The 27,419-nt window shown below is 48.0% G+C and overlaps 1 protein-coding gene across 2 annotated transcripts; it reads right to left on the bottom strand.

The window, feature by feature from the left end:
• Positions 1-1,556: 1,556 nt before the first annotated feature.
• EXOC3L4 (exocyst complex component 3 like 4) lies at positions 1,557-25,156 on the bottom strand. 2 transcript variants are annotated; one of them, XM_075103978.1, is made up of 12 exons: positions 24,954-25,156; positions 22,885-23,284; positions 18,941-19,592; positions 15,630-15,747; positions 14,445-14,570; positions 13,100-13,200; positions 11,099-11,194; positions 8,764-8,878; positions 6,591-6,713; positions 5,773-5,925; positions 4,661-4,782; positions 1,557-2,585 (listed from the first exon to the last, which is right to left on the bottom strand). In XM_075103978.1, exons 2-12 carry the CDS (start codon positions 23,153-23,155, stop codon positions 2,423-2,425), a joined length of 2,040 nt encoding a protein of 679 aa, XP_074960079.1. In that variant the 5' UTR covers positions 23,156-23,284; positions 24,954-25,156; the 3' UTR covers positions 1,557-2,422. The 2 variants fall into 2 exon arrangements, with proteins under 2 accessions (XP_074960079.1, XP_074960080.1); XM_075103979.1 differs by lacking the exon at positions 6,591-6,713.
• Positions 25,157-27,419: the final 2,263 nt, after the last annotated feature.

Here is a 27,419-nt window from a genome sequence, read left to right as displayed (position 1 = left end):
CTGAGAAGCTAAATCTGGAGAGAGTTTGGCTCATCCATTTAGTTAGGTCCTTTTGAGAAAGCCTTATTCACTGAGGGATGTATCTGCGCTTGATAGCTGGGACCCGCCAGGGTAAAAGTGAGCTGTGTCTCCTGGTGGGGAACGTAACTGTGTGCAGAAGGAGCAGGGCTGATTGTGGAAACCACAGGGCTTCCAGGCTGCAGGATGTGAGTGTCCCAGGAGAGGGTGTGCCAAAAGGCAGGTCATTGTGCCCAGCTTTCCTCCATGACATCAGTGTAGCAACTTGCTTTTATTAGAAAATGGAAGCTGAGTGCCTTATCTAATCCTAGGGCCAGTCAGCTGGAGCCTGAGGAAAGGCAGCTGCTTTGTGGAGAGACTGCCAGTAAAATAGTAAGATTGAAAACCCAGTATACGTTTAATGTACTTGGGAAAATTTGTGTGCCACAGGTACCTTGCGTGAGGTGCTTGGATCAGAGATGCATACAGGGCAGAGGGCGATTTCTGATGCACAAAAACTCCTGCTGAGGCTTTAGTGCCTCAAATCCTGTGCTCCTCTGAAAATCCAGTCTTGAATGTCTCAGACCAAGGATGCAAAAGTTGAAATCTTCTTTTTATCTCCCCCACTTAGTCAATGCTTTTGACATTAAATGTAAATCTCTCAGTGCTGATGCACTTCTCTGTGGCGATGGGGGATGCAGCTCACACACCCATGGGGGTGCCATCCAGGGCTCCCTGCTTGCACCATGTCTCCAGGACAGGGAGGAGGAGCTCCTAAGTGTTCTTGAGCTCCGCACACATAATGGGAAATGCAGATGATATTTTACTTCTCCTTCTCCATAGCAAATACAGAGAGTGACCAAGCTGAGACTTTGCAGGAATTGTCACGAGCTGTATTGAAGAATGATACAAGGCAGAAAATTCCTCCCAGGATCTCCTGCCTCAGGCTCTTAATTTATACCTGATATTTCAAAACCATCTTTAGAAAGGCACATCATCTTGGCTATGGAGGTAGAAAGTCTACCTTAGAAAAGTTTTCATATGATGATTGTGAATTAAAGGTGCACTCCATATTTCTTATCTGTCAGAACAGCTCCCTTGGCCTGTCACTAGCACCTGCTGCTCATCTGGGCTGAAATTTATACTGGTGCAAACTTGAGCAAAGGAAACAAAAGAGGCTCACTACTGATGCTTTCAACTCTGCAGCAGACAAATTAATATTCAAGGCTATACTATGTCCATATTTATCACATTAATTGATAGATCATAAACATATCTTTGTACAGTTTTTGGATTAATTCCTGCAGAGGGCAACCGGAATGATAAATTAGATTAAATATAATCAGATTTGTATGGCTGTAGGCTGCTGGATATATCTTTTAGTCTTCCCTGCAGATGCTGGATGTAACACTTTGTTCCCTCATGGAGTTACACTGGCGGTGGTTTAACCAGTGGGGGTTATCAATGGGGTGATGCTGGTTTACACCAGATGAGGATCTGATCTGTAGCACTATCCCTGTCCACCTCACATTAGGTTTCATACTGCGGTCAGATTGTACCAGATTTGTTAAAATATATTTGAACATACAAGAAAAGGGACTAGGGATATGGTGGCCCTTTTCCCTGGGGCAGGGAGGACTTGGAGCCTCCCTCCACATGGTACTTCTGATCCAGACATGTCTGCCCACGCAGAGAGGCTGTGATGGCATGAACAGGTCTTCAGTCCAACAGGAGTTTTACAAGGCAGCGCACGAGTGAGGAAAATCTGCTGAAACACCAGAAGGGAGACGGGGTCCATACTGGAGTACAGAGTGGTCCATGTGCTCCATGTCCCAGCTGTGGGGTTTGGTTACTCCAAGGTTTTCCTCCTCAGGCAGGTAGTGGTTTGTGGCATCAGGTCACAACATCACTGACCTTGTGTTATGCCAGCTCAGCCAGCTGGTTCACAGGGGAGGAAATAAGTCTTGGGCACTACCACATCCCTATCCAAGTTCTGGCCCGTGGTTGCTCAGAGACACTAATTATGAAGAAGGCTCTTGCTCTGTGCTGTATAATTATGCAACACGGAGTCCAAGTCTAATATAGCTCTGAGCGAGCTCCTTTTGGTTTTCTCCTGTTCTCTGAGAAGAGACTCAATCTTGGACCAAACAACAGAGCAGCTTCCTAGCAATAGAATCTGTATTGAACACAGGTTGGATGCAGTGCCTGGGCTGGAGTTGCTGCTCAGGGGTTCTTGCAGAAGGTCAGGGCCTTGGCATATCTGTTGCCTTTGGTTTCTGAACTCAGGGTAGCAAGTTCAGAAAAGTACTCCTTTTCCCACTGTAGTCAAAAGTTGCATTGCAGATGGGTGAGGCAGGGTAGCAGATTTTGGATCGTGCTGTAGAGGCAGCATAGGAGGAGGGAGGACTGCTGTTTGGGTTCTGTTTTAGAAGCAGCTGATGATCACCGGGGCATCGATTTCAGCGAAGAGAGTGCTGCCCTCCCCACCGTCGGGGCTTTCCAGCGCACGGTAGCTTTGCTGCAAAATAGCCGCTCTCCTGGTGCGCCCCAGCCCCCGGAGCACGAGGACAGCCAGGACGTGTTCCTTCCTGCAGAAACCAAACAAGACCTCGCTCAGTGCTGGCGAGAAAAACCAGCCCAGAGGTAAGCAACCAACAACCATTCTGGGGACAGAGTGAGGCCATGGCAAAGCACTGGGGAACATCCCCTCACCGCACTGTATGAGCCACCAGGACAGGGGTCTGCAGCCTCTGGAGGTACTGAGCCAGTAAGCATCAGCTCCTACCACCCTGCACTGGTGGGACACCTTCCTGCTGCTGGTGCTTCAGGGAATTTCCTCCTCCGTCTCCACACACGTGGTGTCTTTTGCAAGTTTTCCTGAGAGGCTGCAGACCTTTTATTTAATGATTATTTTGAGCTGAGTAATGGGAGTACTAATATTTAGGAAGCTGACAGGCACTAATTAGATTAGAGCTAGGAAAGCCAACTTGGAAACATACCCTGTTCCAGTAATCTCAGTATATACAAATTCAGCAACATCTCTGAGAGTTCAGGGGAAGAATTAACAGAGACCTGAACAGGAAGCAATACAGGTCCAGCAGGTCCCACCTTGTTTTCCAAACTTAATTGTTAAAAATAATATTACACAATAATGGAAAGCCAGGAAATAAAACAACCAAGAGGATGAGCCTTAAAACCTGGCTTGGGTCCAAGGCTAATGTTGAGTAAGTACCACAAATCACAGCCTTGTAAATGGCTTTTCTGCCTGGAAAGTTGTTTTCAAATAGCTAACCCTGACTATCCATCCTTTATGTCCCACATCCTTCCCAGAATGGACAATGCCTCCTTCATCAGCTTAGTCAAAGCTAACCTTCGTCACCTTTATTTTTTTTTTAGGATAGGTGTGTTCACCTAGGGAATTATCTGGGAAAAATGATTCTTGTTCAAGTGCACGTTTTGAATTTCCCCACACAGATAAGCCCAAAGAATATCTGACTCACTCAAGTTAAATTTTGAGCCTCAGTTTTGGGGAGAGGAAAATAGATTTAATGTAATTTTTTTCTGACTATTTGAGGGTCCACTTCAGTGTTCTGAGCAATTTGTTAAAGTTATGGTTTATTCTGATTGTATAAATGTTATCCAGCAGGAACTGTGTAACCCAGTGCAAAAACCTTTGGTCTTTTCCTGAAATTACTCTGATGAAATGGTATTTTTTTGCAGGCTGTACCACTGATATTCCTCCTCAATGGTTGGTAGAAGGGCTGTAGAAGAGGAAGTAACTTCTGTTACACAACTGCTTAGCCATGCATAGAGCTAGTCACTTTGTTTACTTTTCCAGTAGCCTTAAATTTTGCAGATGCTGCTTTGGAAGAGCAAATGGAAAGTACAAAAGAAAGAATTTGTAATTTATTCCAAAATTTAGTGGTTGTGTTGAGGCCCTATCAGAAACTGCTGCTGAACTGTGTCAGTATTTGCTGCACTTTGAGGTCTGAGCCTGGGAACAGGAGACAAACTATTTGCTCCAAAGCTGGAGCCTGCAACTTGGCAAGCTGAACTAATACTGGTCGTGCACTGAAAGGCAACCTGGAGCTTTACAGTGATACAAGGTTCATTTGGAGCAATAAAATGGTATCCAGCAATAGGATGCATGGGAATGGTTCAAAGCTGCGCCAAGGCAGGTTTAGGAAGCATTTCTTTACCAAAAGGGTGGTCAAGCACTGGCACAGGCTTCCTAGAGGGGTGGTCAATGCCCCAAGCCTGTCAGTGTTTAAGAGGCATTTGGATAACATGCTCTTTAACTTCAACATGCTTTAACTTTTGGTCAGCCCTGAAGTGGTCAGGCAGTTGGACTAGATGATAGTTGTAGGCCTTTTCCATATGCAATTTCTATTCTATTCTATTCTATTCTATTCTATTCTATTCTATTGAAAAGGCTTTTGAGGTAAGTTGCATGCATTATAAGATCTGGCAGATGGGGGAAAAAAGAGAAAGAACACAGCCATGAAGAAAAATAAGGTGGGATTCCCCCTGCTGCCGGCACCTTCACCTCTAACGTGTGGCTACCAGCAGAGAAGAGAAGCTGAAGAACTTGGCCAAGGCATGGGGCAAGCTGGTGCTATTTGTGATGGAGCCCAGCAGTTCTGGCATCTGCTGTTTCACGTACTTGATATCTGGGTAATCCTGACACAGCTCCTTGACGCACTCCTTGATCTTGTCTTTTTTCTTCTCCCCAATGATATTGGCTATGTGATGTATGGCAGGAAGGAGCCAGTTGGAGTCAGAGCCCTGTGAACGAGGAGGCATATGAGGACATCAGGGAGAAGCGCAGCACCTACCAAATGCCTTTTACCTGAAGGGCAGAGCATGGCAGTGGGTCACTTTTCCTGCTGTAAGACAGTCCTGCTGCAGGCAGGACAGGCTGCCCTCGGGCAGGCAGGGTGCTGCTGCCGGTGGAGCAGCAGGGTGCTGGCTGAGGCAGCACTGGGTGGCAATGGCAAGGCACCTCCCGCAGCTCCACTGGGGCCTGCCTCTGCACTCCCAGGCGCTCACAAGCACCCCAGTAAGCCAGACCCTGAGCAGGGCATTGTAGCTGTGGTCCAGCACAGCAGCAGATGCTAGAACTTTCATCCCTGCACTGCCTAATAGTTTCATGTGCCTCGCCTCTGAGAAGGATCTGCCTCAGCCAAGCAATCACCCTGGTGGGGTTCAGTGCCCCCCCGCACACATGACCTTCTGCAAAATCCAACTAATTCATCTTTGGCTTCCCCGAAAATCCTACACTGATGTTGCCTAGCAAACAGCAATTTTCGCCCCATCACCCTCCTGTATGCGACTGTGTGCCTGGATGGACCCTCTCACTGGAGTCATCTCCATGAGCTGATCCCAGGGCAGGGATCCTTTGGCGGCAAGGTATATCCCATGGCTCAAGGAAACAGGCCCAGGAACAAGTTGCCAAAGGATGAGCTTGATTCTACAGCATGTAACCTACCCTATGCAAAGTGCCTGTGAGCCTGGGAGTGTGTTAAAAAACCAGGAGCTGCAATCAGAGAGCTGCCAGCTGAGCAAACGTGCTGCCACTGAAGAGTAGCTGCCAGGCTGGAAGTCCACACTGTGAACCTGCAGTAACTACCTTGCTTGCTCTCTTTTAAGCACTTTTATGTTTCTTGAGGCTTGCTCTCCTCAAGAGCCTGCCACCTCTGTCCCCAGAAGGCCAAGCATGGACATTGCACCTCCAGGAACAGGGCAACTGGGAATGCCATGAGGGAACTCACATACCTGATCGATGAGCGTATTATTAAGGATTCTGGCTTCCTGGTTCATCTTTTCACTCACTTGCTGCCGTGCCTCCTTATTAATTTTCCGTCTGGATTTGATGACCTCCGTGATGTATTCCCTCACCACATATTTATGAATGTCGCGTAGAAGTTCCTGGTTAAAAAAGGCAAACCTCATGGTTTTTCTGTGGTTCTCTTGCAAGGCCACAGCAGTGAGAGAGGGCAGGGGAAGCTCTCTGATCTTTAGCAGGAGACCAGGGTGTAGAGGAAAGCAGGGCACTGGCAAGCACACACTGCCCGTGCCAGCTTTGCTCCTTGGCACAGACTGTGCCCAAGGGAATGCCATGGAAATACTCCTCATCCTGAAGCTGCCCATGATTTTGTGTTGGCAATTTGGCCCTCAGTAACAAAGGGGTCTATTTAGGATTGTTTTAAAAGTATGTTTTGATGGTGCTTGCAGATTTTAGATATAGAGCTGTTGTCACCTATGCATTTATTTCACAACCGATGTCATAGATGTATAGATTTCACACGCATACATGTGAAAGGAGCATATAAGCCCGCAACTCATGGAATTATAATGTTCAGTGGTAATGTTCACCAAAACTTGTTGTTCCTCCTTAAAGAAATCAATTCCCATATTTAAACTACAGAAAGGAGAGATGTTGCTTACTTTCATGTGGAAGTACAGTAATAGCTGAGCTCCCCCACATCAGCAGTCCCCAAGGTTATAAACAGCCTGCAGGTCGAACCACAGCCTGCAAATGACAGTGGGACGCCCCAGCATCACTGCCCCTTGGCACGGGACCAGCTGCCTACCTGCCCCATGGGCTCCCTCATGTGCTGCAGAGGCTCAGAGAACTGCGATACCGCCGATGCCAGTGAGTCCGGCCTTTCTGTTGCCAAAATCCAGTCCTTGGTCAGGATTTTCTTAAGGAGTGGCTGAAAAAAAACCCACTCACTGACGGCACTGGTAATAATCAGACTGGCTGATGGAGTAGCTGAAGGCACCCAGCATCTTCCTGCTCAGGGATCTTGAACCGAAAAGGACAGAGCACTGATGGTGCACCCACTCTGTGTGAAGATGCACAGGAGGTGGGTTTCTCTCTCCACCCCAGGGAATTCAGAACCCTGTCTCCCATTTCTGCACCCTGATGCAGGCAAAATCACTCCCCGAACAGGAGATGCTTTGTCATTAAAGGCTTGCTTTGGTCAACTCATTTCCTTGCTCTGTGCCTCCTTTTAATCCACCAGCTGTATTTCTGTAGGTAAATAAACTGGTATCCCCACTGTATGGATGAAGAAAACAGATGTGAATGCTAACCAGAGGAAATTCAGGCATGGCTAGAACAGACTGTGACATGCAACCGTGTATGCTAGAGTTACATGGGTTTGTACCAGCTATGGACATGACAAGTCACTTGGTAGTGAATCTGTTGGAAATTAGCCCAGTAATCCATCACCTCTCCAGCCTTCTCCACATGGAAATCAAGCTCATCTTGCTCACAGCACTTGCAAGGGGCTGTCTGTACTCCCTGCAGACCCATGAGTGTGCATGAGGTCTCAGCGGGATTTTCCTTCTGCTCAGTGCTCTGGCATGGGGGCTGGGGGCGGGGGGCAGAGGGGGAGAACAGCAGCTCAGAGCATCCCCAGCTTGATGCATCATGGCCAGTGATGACAGTGGAGTGATGGCACTGTTTCCCATCTGCCCTGGGTACAAGGTGCTCTGACCAAACATCCCCAGCAGGCTATTTCCCTTACCAGGTCCTTTAGAACTAAAATGCCTCCACATGGAAGCACAGCAGTATCTGCTAAAGGCCTCTGGTGGCACCTGGAAGAGACACCCCTAAGGGCCAAATTCAAAATATCCTTTGTCCGGCACATCTTCTTTGTACTTTTCTCCTCTTTGCTCTCAGGATCTCTGTCTTTAGACTCCTGGCAATTTCCTCTCCAATTATTTCCCCAACTTGAGCCCTCCTGCTGTGCTCCCAGCCTGCTGGAGGGCTCTTTAGAAATACTTTGCCTTGGCTCCTTTCAGTTCTCATGTCAGTTCAGCACTTTTGCTCAATGGCTTGGCTTGACTCCTTCCTCGCCTACCCCTTAGGCTCTGAGACAAGCTCTGCAGCCACTGGAAAGTCCCCTTGGCCAGGCAAACTTGGCTTAGATTGGAGACAGTTGCGTGACTGTCTTAGTTTCTGAAAGTTGTGCTCAGTAATTTAGAAAGTGAATTAGGATGAGTGAAAAGGGATGGGACCAAAGGCTTTATTTCCCCCATCTCTCATGTTATACCAGCTAGAGCTAGTGGACCACCAGCTGGTGGGGAGCAGAAAGCCCCATCTACAGCACCTGGGAAGCACAAACTGCATTGCAGTACGTTGCCTTTTAGGCCTTGTAACACAAGTTAAGCTGATGCCAGAGCTTTATCAGCCAATACCAGAGCTTTAGCATCCTCACACTGAAAGAATCAGTCTTTCTTCACCATGGAAACAGCCTGGACAAATCACCTCTACCAGGATGAATTTTCTCCTGTCTGAAGAGGTTGATAACAGACAGTGATGACAGATGTACTAATAAGTAAGAGTAAATCAAAGTCCTGAAAAATCCAAATGTTTTGATAGAAGGAAAAATGTCCCATTGGTGTTGTCCAGCTGACTTCCCCGGTGCTTCACTATGGGTGAGGTTTCCCCCCACTGCTTTGCCTGAGGTGCTGGAAGCCACTAAATACCCTTTTATTCTTGTTGCTGTTGTACTAAATAAACATCTTGACAAATATATCGTATATCAGTGAAAAACTTCCAGGACGCTGAAAGTGTCGCTTTGGGTTAAGGAGGATTTGTGCCAACGTTAGGCATGATGTATTTTGGAGGGACCATAATGTCATGCACTGCAAAATGAAGTCTAGCTGGTCAGACAGAGAAAGGGTCTCAGCTGCTGCAGTGGTCCTGTGCATACCCCTTATATTTAGGAAATAATGTGGGCAAGATTCTCTTACCTGTGTTTTTGCTCTTAATTTATTTAAAAAAATATTTGTGAAGTTCCTTGTCAGAGCTGCCAAAATCTTCTGCAGTTCCTCAATGTTGACTTCAAATGCTGTTTCTAACCCTGACCTAGAGAGAGAAAAACACATCACCAGTGATTTAATGCTAAAATGTAAACTATTGCACTGCCCTAAGCATTTTAGCCAGATTGGCATCCTGGCCATTATTTTAAAATAATTTTGCATATCCAGTGCTTTCTCTTGGAAACACTTAATGGGTCAAAATAATGCCTATTTTGCACAATCCCTGTACACTGATAATTAATCACAACTGCGTAACTGTGCTTAAAAAAACACCTATTTCCTCATCAGGTGGGACAATTCAACCACGTGGAGCAGTTGCATAGGCTGGTTACTTTTTCACTTGAGCAACACTTCTGCGAAATGATCTGCAGGTATCTGATAGAGCACTGAGGGGCTTATGGGGTAACAGAGAAGTAAATAATAAAGCCAGAGAAGGGAAAGCTGCCAACCCTGCATCCTTCAGAGTGCTGCTGACTCACTCCGTGCAGTGTCTACTGGCAGTAGGTGGGATGGTGAACTACAGAGGTGGAAACCTGTGGAGTTTCCTAGGGACAGTGCATATATCTGCAATGTTTCACGCTAACAAGGAAGAAAACACAACTTCTAAGAGGTTAATGAAATCCCCAGCAGTATGTGTGGGTTATGGGGGAATTGCAAGCTCCTGGTTTTCTTCTCGCTTTCCATCTCTACCCCACTGTAACCTGCTCTAGGGGGAACTGAGGCAGCACCACCAAAATGCCAGTGGTCCCTGAGCATTCCCAGATGTGCTATTTCCAATGCTGTGACCACAGAGCATGCTGCGTTCCTGCTACTGCTTAGTAGCTAGTTTGCATGCCTGAGGCTGCCCAGCCAGGACTACAAACACATAGGAGCAAACCTTTCACCCCAGGCTGGGGCTCGGGTCCATAACTCCTGCTGAACACCTGAAGTCTGTGTCCGGCATCCACAAAATCATGCTGTCAGGGCACCTACCTCTGCCCAGCAACTCATCACCCCAGGCTGCCAAATATTTAACTCGATGCAGGAATAAACCCAGCAGAGCTAATCCACCACCCAAATGCCTGCCAGCTCTATGCCTGGGGCTGGCTTCTCCTTTCACCACCTCTCCAGTCCCCAGCAGGGAAGTGGAGAGCAATTTTCTGCAGGGACAGAAGGGAGAGAAAGCTGGCTCCTCTGCAAGGTTAGCATTGATGGAGAGACCGTGCCATCTAGAGACTTCCCGATGGTAGTGCTCACTGCGGCTGGAGCTGTCAGCTCCTGTGAGACACTGCAACGCAAAATCTTCTGCATCCCCTGAATAATATTTGGCATATAGCATCCCTGCTGCAGGCAGTGCCAGGCAGCGATGCAGCAGCATGGGCTGGAGGTAACAACCCAAGCTTCCTGGTGGCCAAACCCCAGGTGTTAGCTGTGTGTCGGCTCGCCGGGTTGGCCTCTGAAGCACCGCATCTGCATGGCAGAGATGACCCCAGATGCTGAAGAGCCCCTGGGCCTCGGTGGGCCATGTCCCTGCATGGCTGCTGACCATCCCCCTGGGGCAGGTGCCATATGAACAGCCCCAGTTTCCTGTGGCACTGGCACCAGAGGGCCGGCAGCTGTGCAGGCAGATATGGGGTGTGAAGCGCAGGGTCACCGTGTGCCACAGCACTGGCTGATGGACCAGACCCTGGGACACACAGTAACTGGCACCATCCTACTTACGGGAAGAGTGCCCCTCTCCTGAAAATACTTTTTAGTCAGAGCTGGTGGGCGTACCTGTTTATCAGAGGCCTTTGCAATGCATGGCATTAAATAAATAATTCTTAACACATACAAAGCCCTAGAAGTTCCTCCTGCCAGCGGCCATGGCAGGGGTTTATTTGCAGGTTGAGTGCTTTCAGAGTTTCCTCCAGCCCAGTGCCAAAAGCAGCCGTCAGACTGTGTTGCTGGGTTTATTCTCCTAATCTCCAGAACAAAAAATGGAAAAACCCCTCCTCTGAGATTGGAAAAGATGGGCTGAAAATTACTTTAAAGCTTTCATGCAAGCACCAGATCCATCCCTGCACCGGATCCATCCCCACCTCTGTCTCTTCACCCTTTTGCCCCAGTGGAGTGACTTTTATCTGCATCTCTTGGGCAACATCCCCCCCATGAGGTGAGGAAGGGCTGGAGGCTGAGCACTCTGCGGGGCACCCCCAGGAGACCTTGGTCTTTCCTTTCCAGATGGTGCCACCCTCCTGGACCCCAGCAACGCAGCAGCTCGGCTCAGGGGAGCAGACTTACTTACATCAGGTCATGGAAACTGTTGATGTAGGCAGCAAAATACGGTGCAAAGATGGGGCTGTCCTGGGCAGTGCTCCACACCACAAAGTCCTCCCCGAACCTGCAGGAGAAGACACACAGGTAACACTAATGGCGGGGGGACTGAGGATGGCTCATCTTCTGTGTACACCATGATGTCAGGAGACACCGGTGACTGGCCCAGTCTGTCCTCTCTGTATGCGGACATGTTTCTTCTGGCTGTCATAATGTGTGTGTGCATTGGAGGGGAATAGATGGCAGATAATGATGGGTTTAGGGTGTGCTCACCTGAGCAGGTATGCAGCTCTTTTGGAGAGATGCCAGGGATCTCAGCACACCAGATGTCTGACTTCTCCTCATGCAGAGGGATTAATTATGGCCGTGGTACTCTGGCCTATCAGTCTGGTCCTTCATTTCCCTGGCTTTTGGGGCAATATAATACGTGCCCTCTTAAGCACACAAGGAAAGGTACCTCAGGTCTGATTTTATAACAGAAGATGAATAGGAACAGGGCAGCACATGTACATTTCCCCCCCCATGACCTCAGCGTGGTGTGTTAGGTAGCTGTTTTCTGTGTAGCACAGCTTTTCTGGTTTTGACAGCTGTTTCAACGCCAGGTCAGTGGTGCTGGCGGGAGGCTGCATGCTCAGGCAGGCTTTGACTCCTAGTCCCATTCTTTGTCAGGGTAAAGGAACCTGCTTCGGCCAGCCTCAGACACTTGTATCTTGGGTTTGTTTAAGAAAAACCTTAAGTTTCAGTGACTCATCTGGGAGCACTTGCTGCCCCAGCTTGCATTTTACACCAATTTTGTTTTTAAAAAAGAGAACAAAGAAAAAAAGGAAAAGAGAGAAAACAAAGGAAAAGGGGGGGGGGGGGGGGGGGAGGAAAAAAATAAAAAGAAAGAATGGAACATCAGTACTGCATTTGTCCTCAAAAACCGAGGCAGACTTCAAGGCCAAATAGCTGGTTTGAACTACACTGCTTGCTCAGAGTATGGGAGACAAATGTAGATCACTGGGCTATTAGAGATGAGGGTTTAGAAGGAAAAGCATTGCCTTCAGTGCACTTTGGACACCTGCCATGCCCCAGGTTCATGATCTGAGAAAGCAGTTCTTGGGCTCCCCACGCTCGCTCCTGCAAAATGTCTATTAGCAAACTCCCCACTCAGCGCCTGCTGGAGGTGGGAAGCATCAAAGGTTAATGCGAGATTATTTTTAGTCTCGCTCAGAGTTGATTCACACTCAATGGCTTTGCTTCTCTGCAGATCGCTGATCCAGGGAGCAGCCACAACCCCCCAAAACACAGCCACGCTGGCAGGGAGGGACAGCATCTCTCTGTGCTGGGACCCTCTGAGAGCCAAAAACCTTCTCTGGAGCATCCCCAAAGCATGTAGCAGGGGGGAAGGTGTGAGGCTGTAAGTCAGGGGCTACCAAGCAGAAAAAGATTATTTCAGCAGAGTGGCACTGGATAAGCTATATGACTTGCCCAGGTATAACCGGGAGGGTCCCATCAACCATTGCTATGCCCATAGACATGGGATGCAGGAGAAAACCCTCTTGGCAGGACTCACCCTGGGACACCTAGATGATGATTTGGGCAAGCAGGCTCTGGATCTGGGGCTCCATAACTGCTGCTTGCTTGTGGCTGTAGCTGCAAGTGACGAGCATCCAATGCCACAAAGGTCCTGGATGGATGGGACTGCAGTGGTCCCATCCCTTTCCAGCCAGCAGCTCCTTTCCAGCTCTGACCTCTGACCTCAGATTTTGGGAAGGGACTCGCAAGAGTCCCATCTGGGTCTGTTTATTACTTCCTCCAAGTTGTTTTGCTGCTTGCTCATTTTTGGGCTCATTGTGATCTCTACTTCTCCCGGGAGCAAGCCCATGCTCGCCTGGTGCCAGAATCTGGCCCAGTGCATGGACCTTTTCCCTGCTTTTTTACCAATGTGGGACTCATGTGGAAGGAATGTGTTGCCCGGAGTGGCGATGACCTTTGTATGAATTCATGCAGCTCTTCCAGGCACAGCTCAAGCATTTTTGTTCCCAGGCTTTTGCTGATTGCTCCAGATATCTTCACGTGCTCCCCGATGATCTAGAAAAGGGCATGGAAAAATGCCAGTGAATAGGACATGCACGGGAGAAACATCTTTTGCAAGGATCTCGTGCATCTTTGATTAATAAAAATGACTTGCTTAGCAAAGGGGGAAACAGCCAACTTGTTGCCAGGCCGTTTTCACTATTCTCTGGCAGTTTTAAAAATAATAATCCAGAATGGACCAAGAGGCACAAACTGATTTGTGGCATAATCATTCATCCCTCATGGCCCATGTCCTGCTGTCTGAGCGTGAGCTAGACACGTGTCAACTGGAGCCCCAAGCCACCCTGGTGCTGTCCTCCTCTTCTGGGGGGATTCACGCGAAGGATCAATCCCCAACCCAATGGCCAACGGAAGCTGAGCTGCCCCTGTGCCCCATGCTAACGGCAGCTATAAGCACCATCCATGGGGGCCTGCACAACTCCCCTCCTCTGGAGCAATACTGCATGGAGGGTCGGGCATCCTGCTGAAATCTTGCTTGCATTGGGGCCCCTCCCTAATTCCCATTCCCCCAACCCCAGCTGCCTCTCCGGAGTGAGGCAGGCTGCAGCCCCGCTCCGGTGCTTCCTAAGGCATCCTACCTATCTGGTAATCCAATTCAGACCTGTCTTCCCAGTGATCACACAATGTGTAATATTCCTCTATGGAAAATGAGTCACGGCAGCAGGCAAAACTCTTTGATTTTCTTTCTTTCTCTCTCCATCTCTTTTTTCTTTTTTTTGGTATTAATTGAAATGACTCAACCTTTTGAGTGATGAGAATGTATCCAAACCCCTCCTGGATTTATCACACTGTAGTCCCTAAAGCTAGTAGGAGCTTTTGTTTTTTGTACTGTTTAAATTGTAGTGGCTGTCACTGCCTACGGCCTTTCCATGGCTGCTGCAGCCCCGGGACAAAGTCTCTCTTTCAGCCAAGGGTTTCTTCTAACAAACCTTTTCTTTATGCCTTTTTTTCCCTTTCTCTTTCTTCTTTCTAATCAAAGAGATTTCAGGATTTTAAAATCAGTTGCCTATTATGTTGCTGACACAATTGACAGCAGGTTTAATTTGCAGCTAGAAGGCAAGCGGGAGAGCTAAAAGTTGTAATAAATGGAATTTTCTGCTCTAATATATTCTGCCAGTGCGTGACTAACATAAATTATCACAGGAGGTGGTACCTCCACCCCAGAAGGTAACAATCCAGTTTCCTTGGAGCCCCGGAGCCCCAGAGCCCCCCACACTTTGCCCCAGCTAATTAAATACCGTTTGAATATCAAAGGAGAGCGAGGAGTGGTAGAGGTTTTCCTTCACTTCTGGATGAACTTCCTTCTCCCACTTCTCTGTGACCTCCAGTCTCAGGATGTTTCCAAAATAGCTTTTGATTTTCCCCTAAATGTTAAATGTAGGAAGGAAACACGAAGCTCAGCATAACGAAGCAAGCATGAGTAAAGCGGCTCACGGCATTTTGCTCCATCGACACGTGTGTAAGGCTCAGATATGGGGCACGGAAAGGTAAGCAGAGTCAAAGGTCTTGCTCCAGACCCTGTCAGTCTACACAGGATCCTGGGAAAAACCAGGACCTGTGCTGTGTGGGGACAAGGTTCTCCCAAATCAAGGGAGAATCATTCTCCTGGCAAGGAAATACTGTGTTAGCTGTTTGACTGCTTGATTGCAAAGTCCTCCAGCATGTGTAATGCACAAGGTCAGGATTAAAGATCAAACTGGTCCTTTCTCTTGGTACAGCTGCTTGTGTAAGTGGCAGCATTGTTCAGTACTGGCTGATAAATCAACCTTGTTGCCAGTGAAACAAAATGATCCTTGACCAGCACAATGGAGCCACACCAATTTTATTCAGCTGGGTACCTTGAGCTCACCTTCAGCAGCACCCTGTTTCAGAAATGGTTTGCAAGAAAATGTCTGAGCCCACCAAAGACCCAGGAAAGCATGTTGTCTTACACTGGGTCCCAGCCAAGCACATCAGAAAGACAACTGCAGAAGGGGCTTCCTAGGAGGAGCTGAACCATGGGGAGGTCCCCTGCTGGGGACAAGCCCAAAGTTATCTGGCTATAGCAAACATCTGATGTGCTGAGGGAGCTCACACACCATTAAAGCAGCTGTTAAAATGTCTTTATACCTAACTTTGCAATGCATTCAATCTGATGAAGCCCAACTATGACCTTTTGGTATGCCTCTGCCATACTGTATGGGTCCAGTACAGTCTTTTTAGCTCTGTGATCATCCCGGTTCAAGCTCATAGCTTGCTTCAGTCCCAGAATTGGTGTTCAGCATGTTTTGGTTTTGGTCAAAGGCCATTCTGCATGGTGCTGGCAGGACTCAGCACCTGGTGGGGCTAGGAATGATGATGCAGCCACCCAAGACCTCTGCCTGGGAGACTGGGGCTCCCATACTCTCCCTGGGGGCACATGGGGGCAAGGTCAAAACTCTCACCTTTGCAGAAGTGATGTAGTCATTCTTCAGTTTATCCCAATCAGCTGGTGTTAACAGCAGGGACAGGTTTTCTGTCTTAAATTCTGGTTTGAGATCAGGGTGACCCAGAAAGAGTTCACTGGAAAGATTCAAATGAACAAATTATATTGCCTCAAAGTGTGAATAAACTGATGGAATATTCATGTGGCATGAGCTACACAATTACTAAGCTGTGAGAAATATACTTAAAGCTTAAATTGCAATGCTTGTTTTCAAGCTTTAACAAGAAAATCTTTCCTCGCTATTCAAAATCCTAATTATTCAAAATCAAAATGATCTAAGGTTCCAGCCCACCTTAGAAATCATGAGACTTCTGAGTTGTTTGGACATGAAAAGTGCTATGAGAATTTACTTTTTTAAAAACAACCTGAAGCTGATTAATTTGACTAGAAGCCTGCAATATGCCTTTCAGGGTAATTCCTGTAGCAGCATGCTGCTTTGGAGTTAGCCGATCTCCCCAGCTCCTCTCCGGCATCACATCACAGCTTATGTCAGCCTGTTATTTTTCCGTGTGCATTATCCCTAGCAAGGGGAGGTGGAAGAGCAGGTCCTGCTCTGCACAGGGCAGCCTCTGGTAGGCACTCCCATACTTGGGACACAGACCATCACCGCACCACAGTTCCTCTGCAGATGGAAGCGGTGGGTGGACATGCAGCTACAGAGTCTGACTCCAAAGTGCGCTCAGCTGACACACGACTTTACCACCCACTTTCCTCTGGATTGCAGTGTAATCAGGCCAGCTGATTAGCAGGGAGGCAGGGAAAGGGAAGGGAGTGCTTGCGCTCCTCCCTCTGGGGTGAGAAACCCATTATTAGCCTGTACAATTGAAGGTTAACCCCTGTGATCTGCCATGGATGGTGGAGGCATTGCATCTTTCAGGGTGATGAAGATGGAGAGGAGAAAGAAGAAAACATTCATGCACTTGAATAAATTGCAAGCAGTCACCTGGTTAGCGAGGAACACAGCTGCAATGCCCTACACACAGCCTGTTCAACCACCTAATAGGGTTCCCATAAGCAAACCAGTGCTGAGCACATGGTTAGGTTTCGATCCAAGCGAGGATTGTACTGTACAAGGTCAGGCTGGTGCAAAATGACTGCTCAGCAGAAAAAAAAACTCAGCCTGCTGATAGTGTCCTGGAGTCAACGTTCCCGCAGTCATGGTTGAGATTTCCCGGAGAAGTACATCTGCACATGTGGAACATTGCACAGCCCAGCTGCTGCAGGAGTCAGCTGCTCATTTAAAAGGACACCACAGATTTAAATAAAAAAATCTCTGCCGTGACTGAAAGGACTGGCTCAAATGTATACCTGAGGAGCTTATTCCCTCTCTTTTTTCCATTTGTTTGAACTGTAGCATTGATAATGAGTTTGGGTCAGACAATTTCTTCTTTTTTGGGATGAGTCCCAAGAGGGGATGAAGTTCTTTTAGAATGCAAAAATCAGATGGAAACATCTCAACGCAGCAAGGTGATTGCAGGCCCTCAATAAGCTCTTTCACAGCAACTTAGATAAATATGATGGGGGCATTTTTCTTTAGTGCAGAACCTGGCTGACGAAGCTCATTTCTTTCCCCCTCTCCTGCAGTGCTGGGGTTCAGTACAGTTCCCAGGGGCTGGGGACATGCAGGAATTTCCCTCCAGATGCAATCGGCAGGGACACATGAGGTAGAAGGGCAATGGGTGGGAGTTTCATTCCCATAGCGGTCCAGACATAACTTTGGTCAGCCAGTGCCCTGATGCTGAGGGGGTTACACACATCATCACAGTTACCACACCATAAATGGGGTTTTAGGAGCAAATAGGCAAGTTCACTGAATAAATCTGTTGAGGGCTATTCAAAACAAAGACCATCTGCGGTCCAAATGGCCTGAGCCAAATGCTACGCCAGGCTAGGAGTGCTCTGGGCAAGTGTCACTACTGCTTGCCCTGCTCCACCACTGCCCCCTCCCCAACCATTTTTGCCCACTGCTTGACTCAGTGTTGATACTCTGAGTATCAACAGGGACAGGACCCAAGGGAATGGCAGGAAGATGTGCCAGGGGAGGTTTCGGCTGAATATTAGGAAAATGTTCTTTACCCACAGGGTGGTGGAGCGCTGGAACAGGCTCCCCAGGGAGGCAGTCATGGCACCAAACCTGATGCTATTGAAGAAGCATTTAGACAACACCCTCAGAGACATGGTGTGAATTTTGGGCTTGTCCTGTGCTGGGACAGCAGTTGGACTTGATGATCCTTGTGGGACCCTTCCAAATCAGGACATTCTACAATTCTATGATTCTACTCCTGCCTTGACTCACTTTTTTGTTTGGGGAGTGTCAATAAGTTTGCATCCATCCCATCCTTGGGCATTTGGTTCAGACCATTCCTGGAGACCATCTATCAGGGCAGACATCATTTTGCTTTGATGTGGCTTATTAGCAGACCCATCTTCTGTGGATATTGCCTCCCTCCTCCTTCCCACCCCATTGTGTATTTCTGTTGGGTTTTAGTCTGGGAGCTCTTTGGGGCTGGGATGATGGGCTGTTGTCTAGCCCAGTGAACAACTGAGGACACACAATGCCTGGACCTTCTACAGGTACCTTAGATGTCTCCTTTGGCTGTTAGAGGGTAATGTCCAGCACCACAGTTTTTGCTGTTGTTGTGAAGAATTTCTGTATTTACTGCGACACACACAGGGTGCCCTGAGGATGGTGTTTTATATATCTATGCAGCTCCTAGAGTATTTGTCACCTCTGAATTACAGGCAGCTTAAGAGGTCCTAAAAACCATGGACCTCCCATTCAGCTAGTGGGCATGTCTGAGCCAGAGCCTTTGTTTTAAAGGTGGCTAATTCCACATGGTGATGTCTTGGCACCTTCTTGAGACAACTCTGACCTCCGAACGTGGAGAGTAATGTGGCCTGTTTCCAAATGCATTACAGTTTTAATTAAACAGGAAGAAGGCAGGGCTCCCCCACAGGTCCTGCCCTGTGCCTGGAAAAGTCACCAGAAAGCTGCTGGACCTTGCAAAATATTTGTAGAAAGGGAGAAGGTTTATCAAAGCTGCAAGGAGGAGCTTCCTGGCATGAGTGAACAGCAAGTGGGAGAGGGAGGGGAGAATAAACCTTTGTCCCCACCTATTAATAGATTAGCTATCTGGCTCTACTGTGGAAGTGACTGTGTCTCTCTTGCTTGCTTAGGAAACTGAACATAGCTTGGTGCTTTCAAACCACCTTGTGGCCCTGCCACTCTCTGGAGGAGGCTGAAGTAGTGTAGCAAGCACAGGATCTTACCTGCGGTAGATGTTGGCCACCCAGTCAAGCAAGGTGTAGAGCTCATTGAACTCCAGTGGTCTCTGGGAGAGATATTGCAAATGTGAGGCAATGGCCTTGTGAAAAGCCTCCACATACACGTCACACACCTGGTACTCCTCTGGATAAGACTTTTTTACTAATAACTTGATTTTCAATAAGTCTTCACCCAGGTATTTCTGGAGGAAATGTAAGTGGCTATCAAGCCAAGAACTCTCTTCTTCCTTTGATGCCATGGGTACCCTCTGGACTCTCTTTCTAGTGCTCTCGTTGACAGCTTTCCTCCACTCTTCTCTCCACTTTCTGGGTGTGCCGAGCAAGTCTGACCCAGGACCAGCAGCATTGCTGGTGTTAGGATGAGCTGCTTCTTCAAGGGCAATTAAAGTCACCAGGGAAGTCAACATGGTATCCTCCACAGTAGGACACTCCAGTGTTCCCACCACAATGGACTGGATCGCATTCGTGATGGAGTTATAAAGCAAATCCACATCCTTTGATTTCCTCACAAGCTCCTGGGGGTTATCTTTGTATTTCTCATCATTCCTTTCAGCTATAGTCTCATCTTCCAAGTACTTGATACTTGCAAATGCTTCCAGAAGTTGCCTTTTCTGAATAAGTTCATTGATTTCCATTACTGCAGAAAGAAGCGGGGAAGGGATTTGGGCAAAGTCACTGTTAGGTGATTGGCAGGTTGGTAACAGGACAAGGTGCCCCACAGGGAGGCCTGCAGGGCTGCTCTGAGCAGTGCCCCTGAGACTGACACCGCCAATCTCTCTAACTCCTGTTTGACACAGGAGAGGAAAGCAGTGCAAACTCAGTCACTGCAAATTAAGCCACATCTCTAAACTGCTGGTTTCAGAGGTAAGAAATATCTGAAAACTTGACTGTAGCCCTGCAGCAAAACCTCAAGCAATGGCTAGTGAGGCTGCACCGAGGAGCACTGGGATCTCAAGCTGTATAAAACCACCCCGGCTGTGAGTCTCTGTTAGTGTGGAGCTGAAGTGGGACTGGCAGCGGGAGCAGCTCATGATACATTTTGGGAACATTCCCTGTTCAGATATAACCCTGGGCGAACTCCAGGCTCCCCTCCTGTCCTGCGTTTGTACATTATCAAGTTTTCTAAGATATGCTCCCAACTAATGTCACAGCTAAACTGTCTCCTGCATTTCTGAGGACTGAGCAGAATGCCAACACAAACTGCAGAGGCTACTGATGGTGATTTGCATTATGTGGACTCCTCAAGATGCAGGGATTGAGGCAGCAAGCCAGACACTAGCCCATCCTTGGCTGGCCACCCTTTCCAGCCTGTGCCTACCACAGCAAGTGGCCTCTGAGGGATGCCTCTTACCTGTTCCAGACATATAGGAGATGTTCTGTGAATGTTTGTGGTCCTCAGCCTCCTCTCAACCAAAAAGAGGGACTTCTAGATGACCAGAAGCCACAGCTTCTGAGATATACAGTGATTGCAATCTGCAATAACCCTTTGGCTGGGGAGTGAGTAGAGTCTCTGGGATGGTGGTCTCAGCAGGAAAAAAAAATATGGAGAAATGCCAAAGTAAGGCAAGTATGTGAAGTTCACCCTCCTGGGGTGGTTTAGGGTTGGGTGACCTGGCTATTCACTACCTGTATATAAACCTACAGTCAGATGCCAAGCGCTGCCTCTTACCACTGTTTTCCAAGCAGTGAGCGCTGTTGTCCCTGGATGATTTGGGGAGGCGTGTGCATTGGAGGGGGAATCCAAACCTGTGGGTGCTTTCTCCTGGTGTTCACATCTCATGTGGGTTTTCCCCACCTCCTTTGCTTTTGGCAGCCACTACCAGTACTGGCTGGCATTGGCTGAGGCTGGGGGAAAGTCACCAAATACTGTTACCCCCAAAGTAGCTGGGGTCTTTTGCATTTCTTTTTTGAAGCCTCGCTGGTGCAAGAACCACTGCCTATTTGCCAGTAAGAAGAAGTATTTACCATGTGTTGAGGAGATCCAAGAGCACTGTTTGCTTTTGAGAGGCACTGGGAAGCTCTCACCATCTCCAGCATCATAACAGATGCTCTGAACAGGGGATCCCGCTGATATTGGGCATAAGGCAAATATTAAAGAGGAGATGGGAAAGGGTATTTTTTAGGTTTGTGTGGCCACCGCTTCTGGGACATATGTGTATAAAAATAGACAATAAAATAGGAGAACATTCAAAGAAGATATGAAGGACTGGTTCATAGCCCATCATTTATGCCCTTTGGCTTGTCTACACACGGATTTTGTACCATATGCACCAAATTATCCACAGCATAAAAGTATCTGTATTAAGACAGAAATACACCAAATAATCCAAGTATTGATGCAGCATACAATGTTTATAACTTTGAGTGCCTATATGGAGCTACAGTTGCTTCTGCACTCAGAGGGGAATTTATCTAGTCCCTTCTAGATAAATTAATATAAAACCTGTGTTTGCACAAGTACTTGCAGAGACAGACTAAAGGAATACATTCTGTTCTGTTTATCAAAGTGAGAAAACACTATTTAATCACCATCTAGGATAATTATTCAGGGAGGTGATGTTGGGTGCTAAATGGATCATTAATTTAGCAATACGAGATCAGCCAGCTGGTAGTTGAAGGAAGACAATTGAAAGGCAATTAACCATTATGCAGCTTAATGGTACACATGGTGAAGTCTCCATCACTTGCCATTATCTCAGGATGGGATGTGTTTCTGACAGAGCTGCTCTAGTCTAGGCCAATCACAAGTTATTGGGCACAGGATAGGCCTTATTTGTGCAGTTTTTCAGCTTGTTTATCGCAGGACATGAAAAGGCCTTATGATAACATTTCCTGTTTCTCCTCATCTATGACTCTTTGAGAACAGGCTAGCAAAATGGATGAGGTGGGCCCAGATCCATCTTGCCAACCTCACAATAAATCAGTGCAAAGCAGTAAACTTCATGGCATAATAGAGCACATTAGAGTAGTGTGACAGCATCAGGCCTTCTATCTGATCCCCATGACATCCTATGCAGTAGATCAATTATTTCCTTCTAGAAATTTATGCTGAGGAAACATCAAGCCATGTTGACCCACCTCAGTCTATTTCCTGGTGGATGCACTGCAGTACCTCTGCCTTGAAAAGGTGGAGAATAGTGCTCAAACCAAGATCAAAGTCATTGCACTCTGCCCACACTTGGGGAAAGGTGAGAGCTATGCTTGAAAGTAATTATCATTTGAGTAAGACCTATCTATATAATGCTGACAAAATGCATGAGAATGACCAGCCTGAGGAAGCCAAACCAAATACTTGCAGCATTGCTGTTGTGAGGAGAATAGATGGAAAGTCAGCAGAACAAAGTAAAAGCATTCACAGAGGTCCCTTTGCAAGGCAGTCTCTAAGATTAGGAACCAAGGTGGAGGTGACCAGACAGATTAGATCCAAACCATCTTTTTTCCCCTTCAGGCCTTGTAGCAACCTACAGAGTAAAATCTGGGGACCATCAGTCCAAGAGCTAAAGAACAGAAATTATCTAGAAGTGTAATGCAGGCAATGGCATAGGAATAGCCCACATTGCACTTCTCAATACTGTCAGACCAGCAGTTCCCAAACTGTGCTCAGCAGATTGGGAACTAATATGTACAATGCACAATATGTCCACTGATATGTAAACCAACAATTGATGTGTCAATTGTAGGTAGGTTATAGATATGGCAAAACTAACATAGTGGACACCACAAAGAAGCCTGTTCAGTGACAGACTACCAGCCAGGCTGGGCCAGGTAACACCCAATAGGTCTGTGCAAGGGGTGACAGTTGTCTCTGCCCTGTAACAGATGTCTGGTCCTTTAGCATCTCTATTGGGCCCAAGACTTGCAATGTGTAAATTACTTGAAGGTTACCTATATTCTGCCAAGCAAATTACACTGATGGTTTTGCTTCTTACCTGAAAGAGGTTTTCCTTGAATAGGCTCTGCTGTTATCTTCTCACTAATCTCTTCCACGCCATTACAGGTTGTGCTTTTGTTCTCATAGGTCTTGGAGAATCGCAAAGAAATTCGTTTTCCTTTCCAAGTACCTGTACCTTCCTTACCTTTCTCTTTGTTCAGACTTAGTTTTGATTTCCGGATGCTTAACATTGTCTTAATACTTCTTTCAAAGAACCCACTGTCTTCACTGTGCAAAGTTGGGCTGCTCAGTTCAGAAGCAACTTCCATCTTTTCCTCCCCTAGGCTGTTTGTCAGAGAGGCTGGTTCTGAGGTTGCACTCCTTGTGACTAACTCTGTATTTCTATTTATCTTGTTGCCTTTCAACAATGGGTTTTCCAAACGGGTTGACAGTAATCACTGAAAAGCACAGAACAGCAGAATTAGATAAGAGTTCATAACTCTCCGAAGTCATTCCTAGACTGAAAATCTGTCCTATCCCTTTCCTGTGCTTAATACAAGGAAAGAGCAAGTTGTTCTAGCCTGTAGCTACTGAAATGATCTCTCTACCCACAGACACCAGGTGCTGGTCTGCTTTTAGCTCTAGAAGCCTCTGCTTAACTCCTTAATTCATGCAAGTGGCAGCTATTTCTCCAGCACCAAGGAATCACAAAACAGAGATGTTGAAATCTGTGTAAACATACCATTTTGGTTGGTAACAAGGTAACTTTCCATTCTTCTAGGTGGATTTCCTGCCATACAGGAATGATAATCCTTCCTGAGTCTCACTGAGGTGTTGCTACTTTCTGGTGTGGGTATGGCAATTTTGGGTCATGCTATTGCTTCTGCCCTGCTTAAGCCCCGACCTGCTGCTGCTGGAAGATGGCCCAGGGTAAGTGGCCCTCAAGGGCAGGAAGCTCAGCTCTGCTCTAGACACAACAATCTCTGCATTCCAAATCATCATGGTTACAGCACGGGAGGCTGTACAATGCAGTAAAGGTTCTCATCACTCATCACGCCTCAGAGCACTGCATCCTGGCATGCTGAGAATGGGTATCTTAAGGGACAAGCAAGCCTCTGCATGAGCTGCAGGGAACATTGCAAGAGTTTTCAGATTTCCACAGAAGTGCTCCTGTGCTGTAGTCACATCCCCAGCACTTGCTCAGCTCCTGCCCTGCTGCAAACAGATCGACTCCCCTCTGCCCACTCTAAGGGGTGGACCAGGTGTTCAGGAAGGAGGCAGAGGGAGAGGTTTTGCCTTCCTTTCCCTCCCTTGCAAAGGGCTCTCACCGGCTAACATGGCCCACCCACAGGGACACTGTGTGTTGCAGGGCTCTGAGGATGGAAAATGCTGCATTTCCCCACAGCAGGCTCAAGGCAGCTCAGCAAAGTCATTAGAAACAGGTATTGCTTGAGGTGACACAGGAACTGCCTGTCTCAGGTATGATCAGCTCATAGGAGCCAGAGATTGAAATATGGTTGTAGTAAATAAACATGTTGGGACTCCGGAAATACATCTCAGCCTTCCTCGATCTGAGTTTGGCCAGATTTTCACTCTCTTTTGCATGGTTATTTCACAGGTTACAAACTGCATGGACTGTGCCTTACCTGTGACTTTGCTGAACTCCCACAGCAGGGTTCAGACCCTGCCTCACACCCTCTCGGGGGAATATTTAATCATTCATTGCCTTACTTAGGAGCTGACCTCATCACAGCTCATACAGAGGGTGGGAGGGAGAGGAGGGCACCCCATTTTTCAGGGATTTCAGTAGGAAGGGGGCTGAGTTCCTAGATCAAACCCTGCATGGGGGGATCTACAGCGAAAGCAGAGCAGCAGCTCTTGAAGGGGTGAACTGTGCAGTAGAGAGAGACAGGGCAGGGTGACCGTAAGATATGAGCCCATAGTCAAGGGAAGAGCAGGGATACACACCCTAGTACCGACTGAACCTCTCTGCAGTGAGCTGGGATAACACAGTTGTGATCCACAGAAACTGAGAGCAGCTCCGTGCCACGGGAAATCCCGGGGAGATGCAGGTGTGGGGCGCAGGGGGCAGCTCTGCAAGGCAGGGGTCTAGGTGAGTTTACCCACCTCAGCTGACTGGAGCACTGTCCTGTACACCTGTGCTGGCTGAGGGGCTCCCTCCAGGCATCGCACTGCTCTTCATCCTCCTTTGCCTTCTGGAAAAGGGTGGTTGGAAGTGGGGGTGTGTGTGGAAAAAAAAGGCCTGTCCCCACCTACATAAGACTTCCAGTACCTTTGCTTGTTTGCTTCCCTGGAGATACTGTAGCACTGTTTCACTTTTATTATGTCTGGGCATTTAAAAGGGAAGAGGCGGGGAGAAATGCTGAATGAGCTCCAGGTATTCAAGGTTAATTATTTACCCTACAGACAGAGAGGGAGTGAAACCAGGGGCTTAACAATGGGGTGAGCTGCTGGGCTCAGCCAGCCCTGGGGCAGCTGGGGGTAGGAGGATTTTGTCTTCTGGTTCTGGTCCTGCCCCAGCAGGGCGAAGCCCCTTGGTGTCTGGGTGTGAGGGTTCAAAAGCAGCCCCAGAGTTACTGACTGGGAACGGCTGCATTTCACCCCCTTCTGCCCTGTTTCTGGAGGTCACGGGTGGCTCGGTCCCAGTGATGATTGCCAGGCATGGGGAGGGCTGTGTCTGGTGGTTATACATTTATATATTCACCTCCCTGTTTGTCACTTTGCCCCAAGGGCACTTATTTCCATGGGGACGCTGGCCCTGGATCCTTCCATCCCCAGAGCATTTGGGCACCTCAGAGGGAACTCAAAGGAAGAAAAACGGGGCCTGGAAGGTTTAAATGACATTGAACAGGGTCACTCGGCTTGTACGGAGTCATGTAAGTGATTTAAGCCTGGACACCCTGTGGCGCCCAGATGGAGGTGAGCCAGGATGTCTGGCTGGGCACACTGGGCAGTCCCAGGCAGCAGAGACCCCGATGTAAAGCAAGAGGGGTAAATCAGGAGGTGCTGCTGTGCCATGGGCAACATGCTTTGCTTTGCTATAGGAGCCTGCCAGTACATTGCTTATCAGTGTGATAGGGGAGATAGAGGGTTTTGTGAGGGATTGATGCAGTAAAATAAAGTTCTGTGACACCTGGACTTTCTGCTGTGCAGAGAACAAAGGGGTTCATAACTTCCCTAAGCTGGGAGAGGCTGTGTGTCCAGGCGATGGAAAGTGTGTGGGGTGGGAATAATTGTGATCTACTAAAAAGGGAATGGTGGCAGTGCAGACTGGTGGGAAGATGGCGAGACAGAACTGGGCAGAGCATTGTTTGGGGCTGCCCCATGGTGCAGGGGCAGTCCTGTCTAAAGCCTCCCCCAGCCAGGTGGGCCAGAGCTGAGCTTTTTCTCCTCAGGCTCTTCAAAGCCACGTTTAAGCCAGAGACTTTCCTGCCATGCTGGGGAAAACCATGACGGGTAACGCTTCTGCCATGCTGGCAGGGTGACAACAGGGACAAAGGGAGGCAGCTGTTTACTCAGGCACACCCTGAGATGCGGAAAGCCCCTTCTTTCCATCTCAGTCAGAAAGTGCCTCCTCTGCCAGACATTTGCAGGATGTTAGTCACTGAAGACGGGCTTGCTGTGGTTGGAGTGCAGCCAGAGCAGGTGGCAGGTCTGGTATGGATGGGGTCTGATCTGGACCTCCCTGGGAGCTGTCAGACACCCAAAACACAGGGCCTAATGGGATGCTAATAAACACCACCCTGGAGGAGCTCTACACCCCACAGTTTAGGTCACCTTTCTCCCTGCAGCTCTTCCTAGTGCTTTCTCCCAGTACCAGCTCTCAAGGAGCATGCCTGCTCCTGGAAATCCCATCAGGGCAATGCTGATTCCAGGAGTCTGGCCCCAAAAGGTCATGAGAATTTAAAAATTTACTACATTGTGCAGTTGTTTATCATTTTCCTTCAATTTTGCTAGAAGATCATAACCCTCAAGCTAGCTGTGAGGGTTATTTTTCTTTAAAAAGGAAACCTAAGGGTCTCCTTATTCCAGCAGGCGCCTTCAAAGAAGAAAAACCCACTGATTGTTGTGAAGTTCAGTGAAATGGAGAAGCTGGGAGGTGGTATAATACATCTTCCTATCCTCCATAGCCCCTGGAGAGAAAAGTCTTCAAGAAGTCCTGCTCCCTTATACGCCACCGTCATCAGTCCTGCAGTATCAGGTATATATTTTCTCAGCAGTACCATGGTGGAGCTGGTGAGTGTTCAGAGAACTTTGCACTAAAAAGCTCATGGTCCTTAGTGCCGTGGGCACCGCATGGACACCACCCTGTCCCCAGTGAGCTGTGGGCCACTCAAGCCAGCCCTGCTAGGTGTTGCAGGCCCATGATGCTCCTCCATCCCTCCCAGGCACCAGGAAGGCATAGCCCTCCAAGGCTAAACTCACAACCATGCTCTTAATTTGAAGTGGATGAGTGAACTGGAGAGAAAACCCAATCCTTGCAGTAGGTGGCCTCCAACTGTTTTTCCCCAGCAATACTTTGGGTTGTCTTCGCTGAGCCTTTGCTAATCCACCCACTGACGCAGCGACAGC

This window comes from Phalacrocorax aristotelis, chromosome 9 (assembly GCF_949628215.1).
Source record: "Phalacrocorax aristotelis chromosome 9, bGulAri2.1, whole genome shotgun sequence".
NCBI classification, from domain to species: domain Eukaryota; kingdom Metazoa; phylum Chordata; class Aves; order Suliformes; family Phalacrocoracidae; genus Phalacrocorax; species Phalacrocorax aristotelis.
The sequence above is the reverse complement of the archived record's forward strand: the minus strand, read 5'-3'. Positions and strand labels throughout refer to the sequence as shown.